This window comes from Centroberyx affinis, unplaced genomic scaffold (genome assembly GCF_046629955.1).
Source record: "Centroberyx affinis isolate AG114_WGS23_722 - 3 ecotype Tasmania unplaced genomic scaffold, CSIRO-AGI_Caff_v1 ptg005526l_1, whole genome shotgun sequence".
In the NCBI taxonomy this organism is placed as follows: Eukaryota; Metazoa; Chordata; class Actinopteri; order Beryciformes; family Berycidae; genus Centroberyx; species Centroberyx affinis.
In genome coordinates, this window is record NW_027282775.1 from 63,661 (window position 1) to 80,906 (window position 17,246).

Genomic DNA, 17,246 nt, shown 5'->3' on the forward strand with positions numbered 1-17,246 from the left:
ATTAGGGTTACACTGATACATTAGTCTGTCGTTATTAGAGCTGAACGATTTTGAAAAAATATCCAATTGCGATTATTTTGACTGATATTGCAATTGCGATATGATTATGCGATATTAGAGGGAATGATGATTTTTTTACATCATTATTCTCATTTTCATTGAAAAACGTGTTCAAATGATTATGGTGTGATTTTTGCGGGGATCTGTACCAAACAAAGATGTTTTCTTAAGTCTGTAGAATATGATGTGTAGGCCAGGACATCTCACAATATTTCATTTAAAATGGTATTTTGACACATTTCACCTTTAACAAATATTGCGCCTCCTTCGATTTGAAAATTGCAGTCGACCATATTGCGATTTCGATAAAATTCTGATTAATTGTTCAGTCCCTAGTCGATATAATGGGTGTGATATCGGCCTTTTGTCAAAAGTAAATCAGCCAGTCAGTGTCCTCCACCTCTGTGATGGATACGATGCAGTTTGTTTGATTACATATTATTATAGAATTGATCAATACTACACTGGTTGTCTATGGGAAGCCCTTAACTTGAGTTGATTCAAATGATAGGATTATGGATGAACACAATTATGAATGCACATGTCTTCCTCTTCTCTTCTTCTCCTTCTTCTTCTATTCTTTTTATTATTATAGCTATTCTGGGTTTCGAGTGCCGCATGATGGTCTAATGGTTTCAGAGGCTTTTCCACCCTGACAAGAATATAATTGTGGGGGGAAACACTGAATACTGACAAATTGTATCATGTAGTTGCCGTGTCATGTGTTCAAACCCCGCCCGCTGCATGTCATCTCCCCCTCTCTGCCGTTCTTCCTCTCTCTCTTCACTGTCGGCTATCAAATAAAGTGCAAAGATATCGTATCGGATTTCAAAAACCCATATGGGCATGGCGTTAAATCATCAAACACACACCATTATAATGTCAAACAATCTAAGCGTCATTTTGTATCTCTCTGAAAGCCCAATCACCACCCCCACCCCACCCCCCCACCCCCCCTCCCTACCAATTCTCTTGGCATGTAACCCTGGGCTGCCTGATTTTATGATATGAGTGGAAGGATTTGAAAATATGAGGATGGGGGGAAAGGGGGGTGGGAGGGGGGGGGGGTGAAGATGATGAGAAGAGCAGAGCCTGATCCCTCCCCTCCTCCTCCTTCTTCTCTCTCCACTCTTACCCCAGTGGCATGGTGGGAGATGAAGTCAAGCGGACAGAATACGGCGCCGCACCGTGTGTGTGTGTGTGTGTGTGTGTGTGTGTGTGTGTGTGTGTGTGTGTGTGTGTGTGTGTGTGTGTGTGTGTGTGCAGAAGTAGCGCGGGGTGGTCTGTCAGTGGCACTCATGCGTGATGCCGAAATGTGCTGCAATGACGTCCGGTGGGAGTCTCTCTCTCTCTCTCTCTCTCTCTCTCTCTCTCTCTCTGTGTGTCTCTCTGATGCCACAAGAAATGGAGAGATCACACACATGCACATGAATGGACACATGCATGCAACATGCACTCGCATGCTCCCATGGCATGCGTGCCTTATTCAGTCGGTCATGCACACACACACATACACACGTACTTGGGGAAAGAAAATAGGCAACAGTGTGCTGTCAGGCGTCGGGTTTAACTGAATGACAGCAGAAGCAGGGAGAGAGAGAGAGAGAGAGAGAGAGAGAGAGAGAGAGAGAGAGAGTACATATTGCAGTGTAGATACTGGAGGAAAAATTGCAAAATACATAAATTTAAATTAGCTCTGATTTCATGACACAATTCCTTCTTTCTTACTTTAATCAGGAAATCACTGAACTATAGAGTGAGTATAGTGCAAATACTATTTACACATGTTCTCTAACATTCCCAAATGTGAATAAAGTTGTGTGAAGTGAAAAAAAAGTCATACCATTGCGATTGAAGATTTGTGAGATTACACATGTGAATTCACATGTGTATTGTGAGTCTCATCCTGTGGATACAAACCAATGTGGAGACACTAATCTTTTTTTGCACTATTATTCTGTGCCAATCAAAACTACCAATCAAACTGAGCTTTCCTACAGCCAATCAGAGCAAGAGTTTCTAATAACCATTTCCAACTTCTGGGACATTTATTAGCCTCTACCCAACATTTCTGAATTGCTCAAGATGTTGCCTAACCAAACAAGAAAGATTAATGTTATCATATTCATAGGAGACATGACACACCCTAATAATAACAATACTAATAACTTTTCAAAAGAGTACAAAGGATAAAAAAAAACCCACATCAAATCAATTATTTATTTTTTACTATTTTCCACATTTTATAATAATAGTAAAGACATCAAAACTATGAAATAACACATAAGGAAATTATGCAGTGACCAAAAAAGTGTTAAATCAAAATGATCTTATATTTTAGATTCTTTAAAGTAGCCGCCGTTTGCCTTGATGGAAAGACAAAGGCTTTGGAAAGAAATTCATACACAGGATCAACTTCACTATTTATATTTGTCTAAGAAACTCATTTCAAGCAGAAGCCTTTAGATCAAAATGGATTTAAGAGAATGAGAAACATAGTACATTCAATCAGGTGTGTCCAAACGTTTTAAGATCATTTTCAACTTTTCAATTGGTGGATATTTCAATTCAATTACATACTTATGGGCGATTGCAAAGCGGTTCCTGAGACACCAAATAACAGAATTAGTTATGGAAGAGTCCTGCTGCATCCATCCAACAGAGTGCATTAAAACGACTCTGGCTGTTCCTGGTGGCCCACTGGCCTATTAAATGGGAACACCACTCAATTTAACAATTCCCATACATTACTTACATGGTCTAGGGCAGTCGAATCAATTTGTGGACATGATCAGCTCTTTAAAACCTGCAAAGAGCAAAGACCGAAACATGTTCAGGTGTAAAGTCTGGAGATGATCCATAGAGAATGAGAAAACACAAGGGAAAGAGAGGAGAATTTTCCGGGAATCAGGGGTACATTTTCTTGGTTTAGCTCTAAAATGAAGCTCATCTGGGTATTAAAAACGAAAACAAAGACTGCTGTTCATTTACTATAGTTGAACGCTACGATTTGTTCCTGATGACGTGACAAATTTGAGTCTTGCTTCTCCATTCTCTGCCTTTGGGAAAGAGCTGCTCATCTTTATGAATTATGAATTAGATTGTCCTAAACTGTAAGAGTAGCATTTAGAAATTCTTAAACGGCGTGCTGCTCTTCTGTAACATCCAGGCTTCCTTTATTATGATGGTGCAGACATCAAATAAAAAGTAAAAATATATATATTATTTTTTTACATTGTTGTTTTTTTTACAAATGTTTTTTTGAAAATTTTATACAAATTTATTGGACTTTGGGACTCTAAGAGAAGTCCGGGAAGCCATCAATTAAACAAGGTAAATATAGTTATTATAACGATTATTTCCTTAAAAAGTCATGGAGGAACATCTAGGAAGCTGTTATTTTTCAGTTCTAAAATTCAATACAGCCTCCAACTGACTGCGGTGTAGGCTTTTAGCTTCCTAGTATTAACCAAATAATAATATCTTGGGTAACACTTTACAATAAGGGTCACTAAGTTAAGGGTTAGTAATGCTTAATAAGGGTTAGTTCATGTTTAATATGTATATATAATGTTTAATTAACAGTTAACTAATGTGTAATTTACTAATGGTGTTCATGTTAACTAAGGTATTAATTTATACATTATTTAATAGTTTATAAAGATGACTATTAAATAATGTATAAATTAATACCTTAGTTAATTAGGAAAAGTTCATTAGGAAATGATTACCAGACACATTAGTTAACTGTTAATTAAGGGCATTAACTAACCCTTAACTTAGTGATCCTTATTGTAAAGTGTTACCATATCTTGTCAGTCATCAGTCATTTGCTCCACTGTGTCCCCAGAAATTGAATTGACATAAACAGGTTTGGAAGCTGATTGGAAGCAGGTTTGGAATTTGAGTGTGGTGGATTCACTCCCCTACATGAATGAACAGCACATTTTCCTACCGAGCTTCCACCATACAAAAGAAGAAACACCCATCAGATGTTTTTTGCTCTAAAACGAGTGGTGAATAATGGGGGTTTGTGCAGTGTGGCTGTGATCAATATATTGACAGCGCTGAGGTCGGGGGCAGTCAGCATCAAACCGTGGTGTGCTGTGGGTGGGGCCCCGACACCTGGGGGACCGAGGGGAAAGTGTGTCACTGGCACTAGACCGCATCCAGTCGTCCGCTGATTTACACAGAGCACTGATGACAAAGCAGTTTAGCTGCCCCAAAGTCCTGCTGGTCAATAGCGTTAGATTGGAAAAGCTTACCTTACCTTAGCCTAGCTTATCCTAGCTTAGCTCAGCTCGACAGCCCTTTAAGTGCGGGCTGTTTCAAAGAGAACACTGTCCTTAGCCCAAGTCAATGATATGAGATTCATTTTTAATGCAAAAGCGAGGTTCTGAAATGATTCCGGGCAGAGCGGTGTTATGTAAAATGACAGGACAGGGACGGTAAGCGTTGCTCTCTTAGTGTGCCACACACACAGACTGTCTGGCCCATTGATTTGAGCGAGGTGGAGTGTGCATGTGTGTGTGTGTGTGTGCTGACCTGTTTGTGCAGTGGAGTGTGAGGCCAGCGGATGCTGTTTCAGGGTCAGTGCTGGTGTGGGGACAAAATGGACCAGTCCAGGAGGCCAGTCTGTCACTAGCGGCCGCCCCCTCACTGTGGGTAGTACTGCTGTTGCACCGCTAGTTGGTCACACAGAGCCGACTGGGTTTGATACAGCTTGACTCTGATGGATCGGTGCTATTGGCCTCTGGTCTCACTTTGCACCGGAGCATTCCCACTCTGTGTTTTCTATGCGGCTGTGTCTCTCAAAATGCACATGGGAAATGTCTCTTAGAAAGATTGAACATAAGACGCTCTGAGGTATTCCTGTAGTTTATTTCATTTTTGGGTTGCATAAAAACTAAAAAACAGATTCTCTAATTCAGTTTTACTCTATCAGGAATGTAGTAGAGGGTATTGGTGGCTGTTTGCCTTATGATGATCACCAACTAGAGGTCATTCTATAGTTTTTATTTACCACTACATCACTGATCCTGAGTTCCAGATAGTCTCAGGCTTCAGTGTAATGGTGGTAGACCAACAGTAAAATGCAGGGGAAATGGTAATTTCAGAGCAATGGCTTTATAAGTAAGTAAAAGGCAATACAGCTGTCTCCCTCGAGGTAGTGATACAGCAGCTGTCCTTTGAACTGTAGCTGGAATGAACCGCGGAGCAAAATGATACCAGTCTGAGTAGGTTGGACAGACAGAAGGAATAGCAGCAGGTATGTGAATGAGATGACTGTGATCAAGAATATAATGGGAAGTTACCTGGACAATATTGTGAATGTGCTCAGTAAATTCATACCTATACGAAAAGTTAGTTCATTCATTCATTCATCCATCCATCCATCCATCCATCCATTCATTCATCCATCCATCCATCCATTTTCTCTACCTGCTTAATATTTTCCATGGTCACAGGTTTAAAAGTCCCCTAACATCCAAGCTTGGTCCCCAAATATGCACTCACCCAAGATAACAGGGGGGATAATTTCCTCCTGTGTGCTGGAAAAATGCTGCAGGTGGTGGAGAAAATTACAGAATTCATTTTTCTTCACTTACAACCAATTTCAGCTTGATAAAAGACTTTTTTTTAAAGGTGCTGCATGAAGCTACCATGAACAATATCTTGAACAGTATGTCTAGGTCCCTTCGGCTTCAGCCCTAAAAGGTTCAGGTCTTGAGTTGTTTGGTGATCTTTCGATGCAGACAGCCTTTTGGCAGAGGTGTAGATTTGTTCTGCGTTTCTTATAATAAACATCACCTCTCCTTAATGTGTGTGACCTGAGCTGCTATGTTAACTCCAGCATGTTAAAGACGCAACATGTATCTTTTTAACATCAATAAATCATTACCGCATTAATTTTTGAAACGGTATAACTCATGTCAGGAACACTCTCATCACAAAGTTACACCATCATGTACAAATGGTTATGCAGTTGTATTTGGCAGTGAAGGTTCTGCTCGTATGAATCCGAGCAGTGTGGTGAAGATTCAGCAGGGAGTGCATGACCCGCCAAAACAATAGAACCAGACGTCACCAAACAGCTGCAGCCTGGTACTGAATGGAAGTAGCCTGTGTGAAGCAACGAGCATGTTGCAGTCGGATGCTGCAGAGCACTTCTCATTCAAGGCGTGAGCTCAGCAGGCATACTGGCTATATCCTCGAATGGACATATAGTAAGATACTACAGTAGTATCGGATTATGAGACAAAGCCTAGGGCCCCTGGGCACAGATACCTACTACTTTTTGTTATTGCACTTATGGGATAGGAAACTAAATACACAATTACAAAGGAATTACAAGGTGCAAACACATTATTCCAGGCCTAAAAAACATATTTTAAAGTGCAAAATGCCTCTGATTGCCTGCAATGCCCCAAAATCTACTGTATGGCCACACAGTATGGTGTATGGTATATGAGTCAGTGTGACACTGAATGACACTGAATGTGTTACTGTGACAGTGCCATGTTGACACCTTCAAAACAAATGTTTAGGTTATTATAGGCTTTGGTGTTGATATAAATCAGTGATTCTCAACCTTTTTCATATCAAGGACCCCTAATTTAGTCCACATTAGAGCCACAGACCCCTATTTGATGAGATTTTGTCTCTCGGACCCAAATCTGAGAATATTTTTATTGTTGGATATGATTTTGTCCGGAATTCCATGACTATCTGTATTGTAGGTAGAGAGATAACAGAGAAACTATGATCAAAACAGTCATTCTTCTACATTCTCTAGTTGTGCTAACTTCTTGTAAATGAAATAATGATGAAGTTTAACAATTTATCAATTTGCTGGGGACCCCCTGGAACCCCCTCAAGGACCCCTGGTGGTCCCCGTACCCCACATTGAGAACCACTGATATAAATGACTAAGCCCTTCGACTGCAGGGCAGTAAATGTAAAGTTAGTGACAGCATCATCATGTATCAGGCTCTGGCTTAGGGGCCCCCTTGAGCTCTCGGGCCCCTGGGCCTGTGCCCGGTTGGCCCGTTCAGTAATCCATCCATGATCTTGATCTCTCAAGGGAAATATTCTACGACACTAAATGTGCCTATATGTAAAGCAACAGCGCAAGGTGACACAATGCCAAGTGCTCTCAGAAGAGCAGGTACACGATATGGTGAGCGGCATTTTAATTTATTTCTTTGTTTTATTCAAGGGAAAATATTCTGTGACGCTATGTGAATGCATGTGCTTTGTCTGAGGTGACAGCCGGCAGCATGTCAGCATCTTATGCGTACACGCCAAACGCGCACACTGCAATTTACAGAAATAGCCTGACATTGAGAATCAAGCCCAGCCAACCACCTATTAATCATTCATATTTAGTGATAAATGCCTATTTTTAGCTGTAAATGCGTACCTTGCGATGTGATAGCAAAGAACAATGAATTATTACTCAGCTTAAGGCGAATTGCAGCGCAAGAAGGTAGGAAGGGAACCTTAGTTGGGGCAGTGGGGACTAATTCCCAGCGACATTCCTTGGAAAGAAGGCCGGTTCCGGGACTTGAATGTGGGAATTCATACGACTGGGTGAGGTTAGTTATCCAAAGTTTGGACGGCGGCGTGTGCACGGTTCTTTCTTTTTTTTGACGAAGCCTTCTCGAGGCGGTCGGCGGGCGGAAGAAGAGGCGAGCGAGAAAGCGGCACACCCCCGGTAACGGCAGCCGGGCAGCAGCAAGCGGCGTTTGGCAGGCAGGACTCCGCAGAGAGGGACGAGTTGTTGGCAGCTTGAACGGAGCGCCTGGTGGAGGTGTCAGACATGATTGGTGGTTGTTTGGATCAGCTGACGGTGAGCCGATGCGGCGCGCAGGACTTAGGTGTCCCCGCCTGAGCTATTTACAGTAAACAAATGACACCATCGCTGAGAAGATCGGCAGCCTCTACCAGCCTCTACACTGCATTTTACATTGTGGGCCACCGGGTCGGATTTGGCGGGAAATCTGCTGGATCGCTTTACGGCACAAAAACAGGAAGAGGGCGCTGTTCTTCCAGAGCAAACGGAGCTAAAGCTGTCAGAGTTTCTGGCAATGGCAGAGGGCGGAAATCACTTCAACATGTTTATCCTCTTCAGTAAAGACGAAGAGGCCAGGGAGGCAGAAGGGGTAGACAGGAAACAACAGGGTTTATGGGAAATGGGGTCATAATTTTGTGAAACACTAGCACTATGCTACTTTGAAGCTACTTAGAGGAATGGTTCACCCAAAAATGAAAATTCTGTCATCATCTACTCACCCTCATGCCAGTTGAAACACAGGTGAAATTTGCTAGTCCACATAACACACAGGGAGGTTGTCAGCACAACTCCATAGCAGCCTTCTCCAAAACAACTGAAGTCAATGGGGACCAGTTCTTCAGAGTTCCAAAAAGACCTACAGTATATTTACACCATCATTTAGTGCAAATCTTAACTACAGCTGATTGATTTGCAACAAATAATGGTGTATAGGTCTTTCTATTCACAGTGTGATTGTTTGGCTGTTTTTGTTTTGGAACTCTAAAGAACAGGTCCCCATTGACTTCAGTTGTTTTGGAGAAGGCTGCTACCAAGTTGTGCTGCAACCTCCCTGTGTGTTATATGGACTAACAAATTTCATCTGTGTTTCATTTGGCATGAGGGTGAGTAGATGATGACAGAATTTCCATTTTTGGCTGAACTATTCCTTTAAGGGGAAATTTAAGGGTAAAGTCAGGGTACAAGGGGTTAAAAATTCTGCGTGGTACCTTTGAAGGTGCTAAAACCAAGTTGGAAATAACGAATGCCCTTGCATCCAAAACGGTGTAAACTGCACTTTTCACAGTTGTTAATTTAAGAATCAATGTTATTGATATAAAGTTTGAAAAGAATTGCACCTTGGAGTTCTCCTTTAATAAAGCTCAGAGTTAGCCACAGTTTGAGATCCGCTAAATCCTCTCCGGTCGATCATTTAAAAACCACCGGTGAACTGTGTGTGTGTGTGTGTGTGTGTGTGTGTGGGGGGGGGGGGGGGGGGGCAGGACCCATTATTTTCAATCTTTACAACAGCTTTGCCACAACCATATGCATCACATCCAACCCCCATGGGCTATAGAGAAATCCTGTATTGTATTATTACAGAGACTGCAGTATATAAGTAATCTTGCCATATATCCTGTCTCAATTTTTTCTTTCTGTTCCTTGTTACCTGCTGCACTAAACAAGAAACAAGAGGCGTGTGTGCAGCATACTGATACTAAATGCTTTCTTTATGAGTAACACAGGTAACTTTGGGGTTAACACAAATACAGCTCATACAGTGAGTACACTGACTGACTGAACGACAATCCAAAAGTGATCCTCAAGTTTGTCTCCGGGACGGGGAAATTGAACTAACCCACTTGTGAGTAGGCGCGGGGCAAGCTGTTCGTTGTCATATAGTTTTGATTGATTCTTTATTCATTGCAGAGGGTTTTCTAATTTAATGAAACGGATCGCTCATCATTTGCCATATGGCACGGAGCTCAGTCAATTTGGCTCGTTGTCAAGTAGCCTAGATTGGAGGGAGCTATACTGCGTTTGTCCACTCTCTCAGGGCTTTATGCTCTCTAATGTGGCCCTGGTCAGAAAGGTCGCTCCGGTTCGCCCCTGGGTGGCCCTGTATGGAAATGTGACCTTGGAGTACGCTTTCATAATGCTCGGAGTTGCACTGAGCACCCACAGCTGAGAACTGTTAGAGTGGTCTGTGAGATCCTGGTTTCTTTTATTTTGTCTCCACTGGGATGTGTCTTTTTCCTTGGATTTTCTGTTGGTGCAGTTTGAGTTTCTGTAGGTGGCGCTCTCTGTTGATCATGTATGTAAATGTGGCTGCGAAATTAATTGCTGCCTTTATTATTGTATCATCCCCATTGGTATCGGTCTGTTACTAGGGCTGAACGATTTTGAAAAAATATCTAATTGCGATTATTTTGACTGATATTGCAATTGATTTGTGATATTAGAGGGAATGATCATTTTTACATCATTATTCTCATTTTCATTGAAAAACGTATTAAAATGATTATGGTGTGATTTTTTGCGGGGATCTGTACCAAACAAAGATGTTTTCTTAAGTCTGTAGAATATGATGTGTAGGCCAGGACATCTCTGCAGCACCACAATATTTCATTTAAAATGGTATTTTGACACATTTCACCTTTAACAAATATTGCACCTCCTGCGATTTGAAAATTGCAGTAGGCTATATTGCGATTTCGATAAAATTTTGATTTATTGTTCAGCCCTACTCCACTGTGACGTCTTTTTTCTTGGATTTTTTGCTGGTGCAGTTTGAGTTTCTGTAGGTGGCGCTCTCTGTTGATCATGTATGTTTGTTTGTTTGTTTGTTTATTTATTTATAAGGACAACACACATTAATCGACATTTCTGTAAATGTGCTAGTGTTAGCCAGCTGGCTAATTTTCAACTATAGTCCTTGTGGCGAGATGTTTTAAAACCTATAAAATGATAAAAATGTACAGAACAAAGACAACAAGACGCCATAGAGACAGCAACAAAACAAGAACTCTCAAGGCAGAACACAAGCCATGCAAAGCAACAGGAAACAGCAAAGCATCAGCACAACAATACAGCAACAACAAACACCATATTAGCACATATAGTCATGCAAGCGACATGAAGCAACAACACACAGCCAAGCAATACTGACCACAACCAACTTATGATACATGCAGTCATGCAGAGCAGCAATAACCAGTAAACATAAATAAAATACAGCAATCACTATTTAGATCTTATTTAAGTGTTACCAAATTGTTTATAAAATACTAGTAGATATTCCATACATACCTAAGCCATGCAAAGCTGGCCGCCTGGCAACAGGTAAAGGACATGGGACAAGTTAGCAGCAGGTTAGCCAATAATAACAATGATAATCATTGTAAATGTGGCTGCGAAATTAATTGCTGCCTTTATTATTGTAATCATCCCCATTGGTATGGGTCTGTTGCTCATATTTACCCGACTGTCTCCATGCAAGAACGGCTGCAGGCAGATACAAGATAATGAGAAGATTTTGATCGGCACGTCACCAGTGTGTGTGTAATGGTAGTGTTTAAATGCACGGTAGCAGTCAGAGAAATTATATTGGCATAAATTGGTATTTTATTAAAAATCAGATCTGGTCAAGTGTCAGAATTAATCAATATTACACTGGTTGTGTATGGGAAGCCCTTTAAGCTGTATTGACTCTGAGACATTTTGAGCAGATTCCACACAAGTATGCACAAATGTTTATTCATAATTTCATTTTTATGTGTTATGTATTTATTAGTAGTATTAGTATGCCTTCAAAAACCCATATCAGTTGAACCCTAATTGCATAGTAATCATGTTTTTATAAAGCACAGCACTCAGTAATGAGAGAAAAACACAGTAGGGGGAGACAAAGTTTCAGCAGGACTGACAGGATTTGATCCCAGGCCAGCATGTGTGCATATATGCATATTTCTGTTATATTAGCATAATAACAATATGGCAGCTAGAGGGTGTGTGAGTGTGTGTTGGAGTAGAGGGGTTTGTGTTTGTGTGTGTGTGTGTGTGTGTGTGTGTGTGTGTGTTCATGTGTGTCATCACGTCCCTTGAGGGGACATCAGTCAGTTGTGTGGAGTTTCCAACCTCTGGACTCCTTTCGTGGTTGAGTGGAGACTCTCCCTACCCCGACTCCCTCCTGAGAGCCTACACACACACACACACACACACACACACACACACACACACACACAAACACACACACTTAGGTGTTATTCACTGTATGCTCTTTCAGCGAGGGAGCAGGTGTGACCATACTTGCGTCATTAGACAGATAATTTATCAGCCTCCTTACCTCCAGACCCACAGCATTAGCTCCAATAAAAATGAAATAAGAAGAGAGAATCCCCATCATTGCAATAATACAGTAGGATTCCACTTTAAATTTGACCGTTTTCATGCTAAAAAATGAAAACTATTCAGTGTTTCACCCAGAATTGTATTCTTGTCAGGGTGGAAAAGCCTTTGAAACAGCATTTAGACCATCATGGGACACTAAAACTCTCCACTGAAAATATATGTATGCATTCCTATGTGGAGTCCCATTAAAGTGTGCCATTGAATGAGGTTCCCATAGACAACCAGTGTAGTATTGATCGATTCTACAATAAATATGTCATCAATCAAACTGCGTCATATCCATCATATCAGAGGGTGAGACACTGGCAGAGCAGATCCCAGTTTTGATTTTTTCGGCAAACCAATATTTATTGGTCTAATCCTAAAATGTGTTCAGTGATATAATTACAAATCATAATGAAAAGCATCATAACAGTGTTGTCAGATCAAATCTATCATCTATGAAAGGTCAGTTATAACCCCCACATATTGTGTATGAATTTGTGTCATAATAAAGGAGATGAAAAACAACAATATCCAAATTGGTAATAATAATAGTTCTAATTTTTTCATGTGATAGCTGGTATAACTTAATATTGACCAGTCTTGGGCTTGTTGCTGAACAAATATATACAGTATATCAGTACTTGTTACTCATTTCAAAAGTAATATTAATACTTTTTAATACTCCCTGGAGCAGTAATTAATTACTCTAGTTGTTATATTACTTCTCCATCACTCATTCAGATTCAGATTCAGATTTATTATCACCAAGTACATATGCGCATATGAGGAATTCAGCTTGGTAACTTGGTGCGGTGTAAATAGCCGACAGACAAAAACAAAACAATAACAATAAAGTGGCATCCAGTGCAATATGCAGACACAAGTAATAGACAATAGGCAATAAGCATATATTCAAGCATAAGCATATAATTAGCAGTTAAGTATAGCACTAGAAAATATGAATGTAAATATAAAAATATTAAAATGTACAAAAACATAAATTAAATAGATTAGTGTTTGTGTGTGTGTGTGTGTGTGTGTGTGAGCGTTTGTGTGTGTGTGTGTGTGTATTTGTGTGTGTGTGTGTGTGTGTGTGTGTGTGTGTGTGTGCATGTGTGTGTGTGTGTGTGAGTTTCCACACTCATCTGCTTTTACCAGATAAAGTCAAAGTAGTGGGAATACTTCCACTCAGAGAAAGTCAACTTTTCTACCATTTCTCCTTTAAACTCAGTGAGACAAACCAGATGATGATGGTTGGATATAGTTCTTGGATAATTCAATTTCCATCTGATATTTAGAGGAGACGATAACAAAAGTAACAACTTTTTTCTGGATTGGTAACTGTAATAGTAGTATGTAAATTGAAACAGTAATTTACTGCATTACTGGGAAAAGTAGTAGTATATTAGTAGTACCATCGCTACGATAGTTTTTGTCTCGGACCCAAATCTGAGAATATTTTTATTGTCAGATATGATTTTGTCCAGAATTCCATGACTATCTGTATTGTAGGTAGAGAGATAACAGAGAAACTATGATCAAAACAGTCATTCTTCTACATTCTCTAATTGTGTTCACTTCTTCTAAATGAAATAACGGTGAAGTTTAACAATTCATCAATTTGCTGGGGACCCCCTGGAACCCCTTCAAGGACCCCTGGTGGTCCCCGGACCCCATGTTGAGAACCACTGCCTTAAAATGCCCTTACATTTACACGAATTCACCCCTTTAACTCTTGCAAAAATACCCTTAAAATGAGTTAAGGGCGTTACTAATGGAGGAGACCCCATCAGAACCACCTTAAACACCCTTTAATGTTTGCACAAAAGGCATGAAAAATCCCTTAATGAATCCCTTAAAGACTACAAATCCCTTATACACCCATGATACTAACCTTACTTTCTTACAGCTATGTTACTTTTAACAGAGATTTAATGAGAAATTAAAGATATTTCAGGGATAAAACTTTAAGGGGTTTCGGTTCGTGTCACCACCCGACACTGACGAGGCCTTTCAGTGACTCGTGACCTGAGGAAGAGCGATCATCGGCTGTGATGTCGCAACAAAGCAACACCGGAGTTCTTGACTGTCGTGTTTTTTCCCGGCACTGTAGATCCCGACACCTCGTTGTACCTTAATTGTGCGTGCAACAAAAAGCTCTCCCTCTCTCTCTCTCTTTGTGACTGTTTTCTCGTCTCTGTTCGTCTCGCCCGGGGGGGAAGGAAGCTGTAGGCAGATCAAGCGAGACCGGAAAAAACGACACGTCTCTCTCTCTCTCTCTCTCTATCTCTCTCTCTACAGTACAGTGCCGCAATAAGCTTGTCAGTAAAGCAGCCCACTTGTTTACTACCCCCCCCCCCCCCCCCGTTTCCCTTTTAACAACGGGAAACATCTCGAACTCTTCCTTCGGTTGCTCTGATTTCCCCCTCGTACCGGGAAAGCGGCGGAAGACGCTCATTATCTTCCCCTTTCTGTTGTTTTTTTTTTTTTTTTTTTTGTGTGTATGTGTGTGTGTGTGTGTGTGTGTGAAAAGTGAGCAATTACAGTATGGGTCTTGTAGACAGCCGAGCCTCGCTATAATGAGGAGATCTCCTTAAGCGGGTTACACTGCGTACATGTGTGTGTGTGTGTGTGTGTGTGTACGGCTTGTGAAGACTAGATGCAAGCTGAGATGTTTCAATGCAAACTTATCATTTTATTCTGACCAATAAAGCACAGGGATCCAGTTTGTGCCGTTTTGATCTCGCAGTGTAGCTTGAACAAACGTTTTTTTTCCCTGAAACTCAGTGTTTGGTTTTTAATGGGGAATATATATCCTGGAGAAGTGACTCAGTGAGCCGCTAGGAAATGTTGATATTGTTGTTGCTGTTTAGATGAGGAAAGAGTGCGGCGTGAAAGATGAAAGCGTCAGAAGAAACGGACGCCTTCGGTTTTGATGTCTGTTTACCGCATAAAGTGGTTCTCTTGAAGGATTTAAAGTGAGTAATCAGTGAGTTTTTATTTTTTTATTTTGTCTCCATCTTTGGTGCTAAGCGCTCACATCCGCTGTGCTGTTCTGGCACTGCACTGCCCCAGAGATCACAGCTGCGTTCGGCATGGTTCACTCACCCGCTATTCCCTATGGAGTGTTTGTCATATAGTGAACTATATGGGCAACGACTGAACAACCTTTCGTTTCGGACACTACATTAAAGGAGTAGTTCACCCAAAAAATAAAAATTCTGTCATCATCTACTCACCCTCATGCCAGTTGAAACACAGGTGTAGTTTGTCCATATAACACACAGGGAGGTTGCCAGCACAACTCCATAGCAGCCTTCTCCAAAACAACTGAAGTCAGTGGGGACCAGTTCTTCAGAGTTCCAAAAAGACCCACAGTATATTTACACCATCATTTAGTGCAAATCTTAACTACAGCTGATTGATTTGCAACAAATAATGGTGTATAGGTCTTTCTATTCACAGTGTGATTGTTTGGCTGTTTTTGTTTTGGAACTCTAAAGAACAGGTCCCCATTGACTTCAGTTGTTTTGGAGAAGGCTGCTACCAAGTTGTGCTGGCAGCCTCCCTGTGTGTTATATGGATTAACAAATTTCACCTGTGTTTCATTTGGCATGAGGGTGAGTAGATGATGACAGAATTTTCATTTTTGGGTGAACCATTCCTTTAAGCATGCTTAACGGAATGTGATGCACCTAGACGCGCCCAGCATCTCATAAACAAACCAAGCATCATGACAGCGGGTTGAAATGTACTCAAGTATCGATTTTGTGAAGTTTTGAACATTACATTACAAATAAATTGTTGAAATTCTAATCATGTGCAAGTGTGGTTTTGTCAGCTAAGGTGCTGCCTCCTAATGGTAGCAAGCTGTTTTGGTTTGGCAAACAATAAGCTTGTGAGCTAACGTTGGCTACTTCACAAGCTAGCAACTAGAAGGGCACTCGGAGAGCGCAGACCTCCGCCAAGGTTCGTGCTATTATTGCTTGTTCGTGAGTCGGATCCGCTCCAAAATTTAATGGGTTTTTCCTTGGCCCATTCTACACCCTTCCGCGAAGTTTCATGAAAATTGGGCCAGTAGTTTTTCCGTAATCCTGCTAACAGACAAACAAACAAACAAACAAACAAACGGCACCGAAAACATAACCTCTTTAGCGGAGGTAACTAGCACGACTCTTCTTCTTTGGTGAGACCGATCGCATTGCATTGTGGTATAGATAAATTGTAGGGTACATCATCTGTTCACTGCAATTTGCAGTGCACTGTTACTGATTATGTTACTGATTATTACTTAAGAGAGTAAAACACCAACTAAACACCAAACCCAAATCTGTGTAAAGCCTGACATCTAATGGTAAAAAGCATGCTACTGAAATTGCCCTCTGCTATTGGCTGATCTTTTGTACCAGGTGATGTCACCACCTGTTGTACTCTATAGAAGGTGACATCACCTGGCACCAAAGATCAGCCAATAGCAGATGGCAATTTCAGTAGCATGCTTTTCACCATTAGATGTCAGGCTTTACACAGATTTGGGTTTGGGGTTTACTCTTTAAGCAGCTCTGTGAACTATCTGCATCAGAAATAACCTGTCTTTCTCTTTCCTCTTCTTCTTCTCTATCCTCCTCCTTTCTGTTTTTTCTATCGCTCCTCCCAGTCTGTTCCCAGTACTCCCGCGGCGTCTTCGCCATCTTCGGCCTGTACGACAAGCGCTCGGTCCACACGTTGACGTCCTTCTGCGGCGCCCTGCACATCTCCCTCATCACGCCCAGCTTCCCCACCGAGGGCGAGAGCCAGTTCACCCTGCAGCTCCGGCCGTCCATCCGGGGGGCGCTGCTGTCCCTCCTCGACCACTACGACTGGAACAAGTTCGTCTTCCTGTACGACACCGACCGGGGTGAGTCGAGATAACGTCTACGCTATATTGTCTCTTTTTCTGTACATATAGTACTGAAAAGCCAGTAATGCACATATCCAGTACAAATCAGCACATTGCACGCACGCATTGTCACTTTTTTGTATCACGATATATCATCCCATCCCTAGTGTGTATGCTTGAATTTTATTATTCCTTTATGCATTGGAAAAATCTACGAATGTGCTTATGAAAATCTCCAAAACCCATTGGATAAACTCAAAGCTTTTCTTTGTTTCTGAAAAGTTGACAGTTTGGAGATACAAGGTTTTCACCCAACAATATGTTATCTACATCTGTAAATTGAATATATTTGATAAG

At 41.2% G+C, this 17,246-nt stretch overlaps 1 protein-coding gene across 1 annotated transcript in view; it reads left to right on the forward strand.

Annotated features, from left to right (window-relative positions):
* Positions 1-16,907, forward strand: part of LOC139667428 (glutamate receptor 4-like) — a gene marked incomplete at its 3' end in the record, with an annotated part of 59,106 nt that extends 42,199 nt beyond the window's left edge. Inside the window, exon 3 of the mRNA XM_071546881.1 lies at positions 16,668-16,907. Within this exon, the coding sequence (XP_071402982.1) occupies positions 16,668-16,907 (240 nt within the window). The remainder of the gene's footprint in view (positions 1-16,667) is intronic.
* Positions 16,908-17,246: the final 339 nt, after the last annotated feature.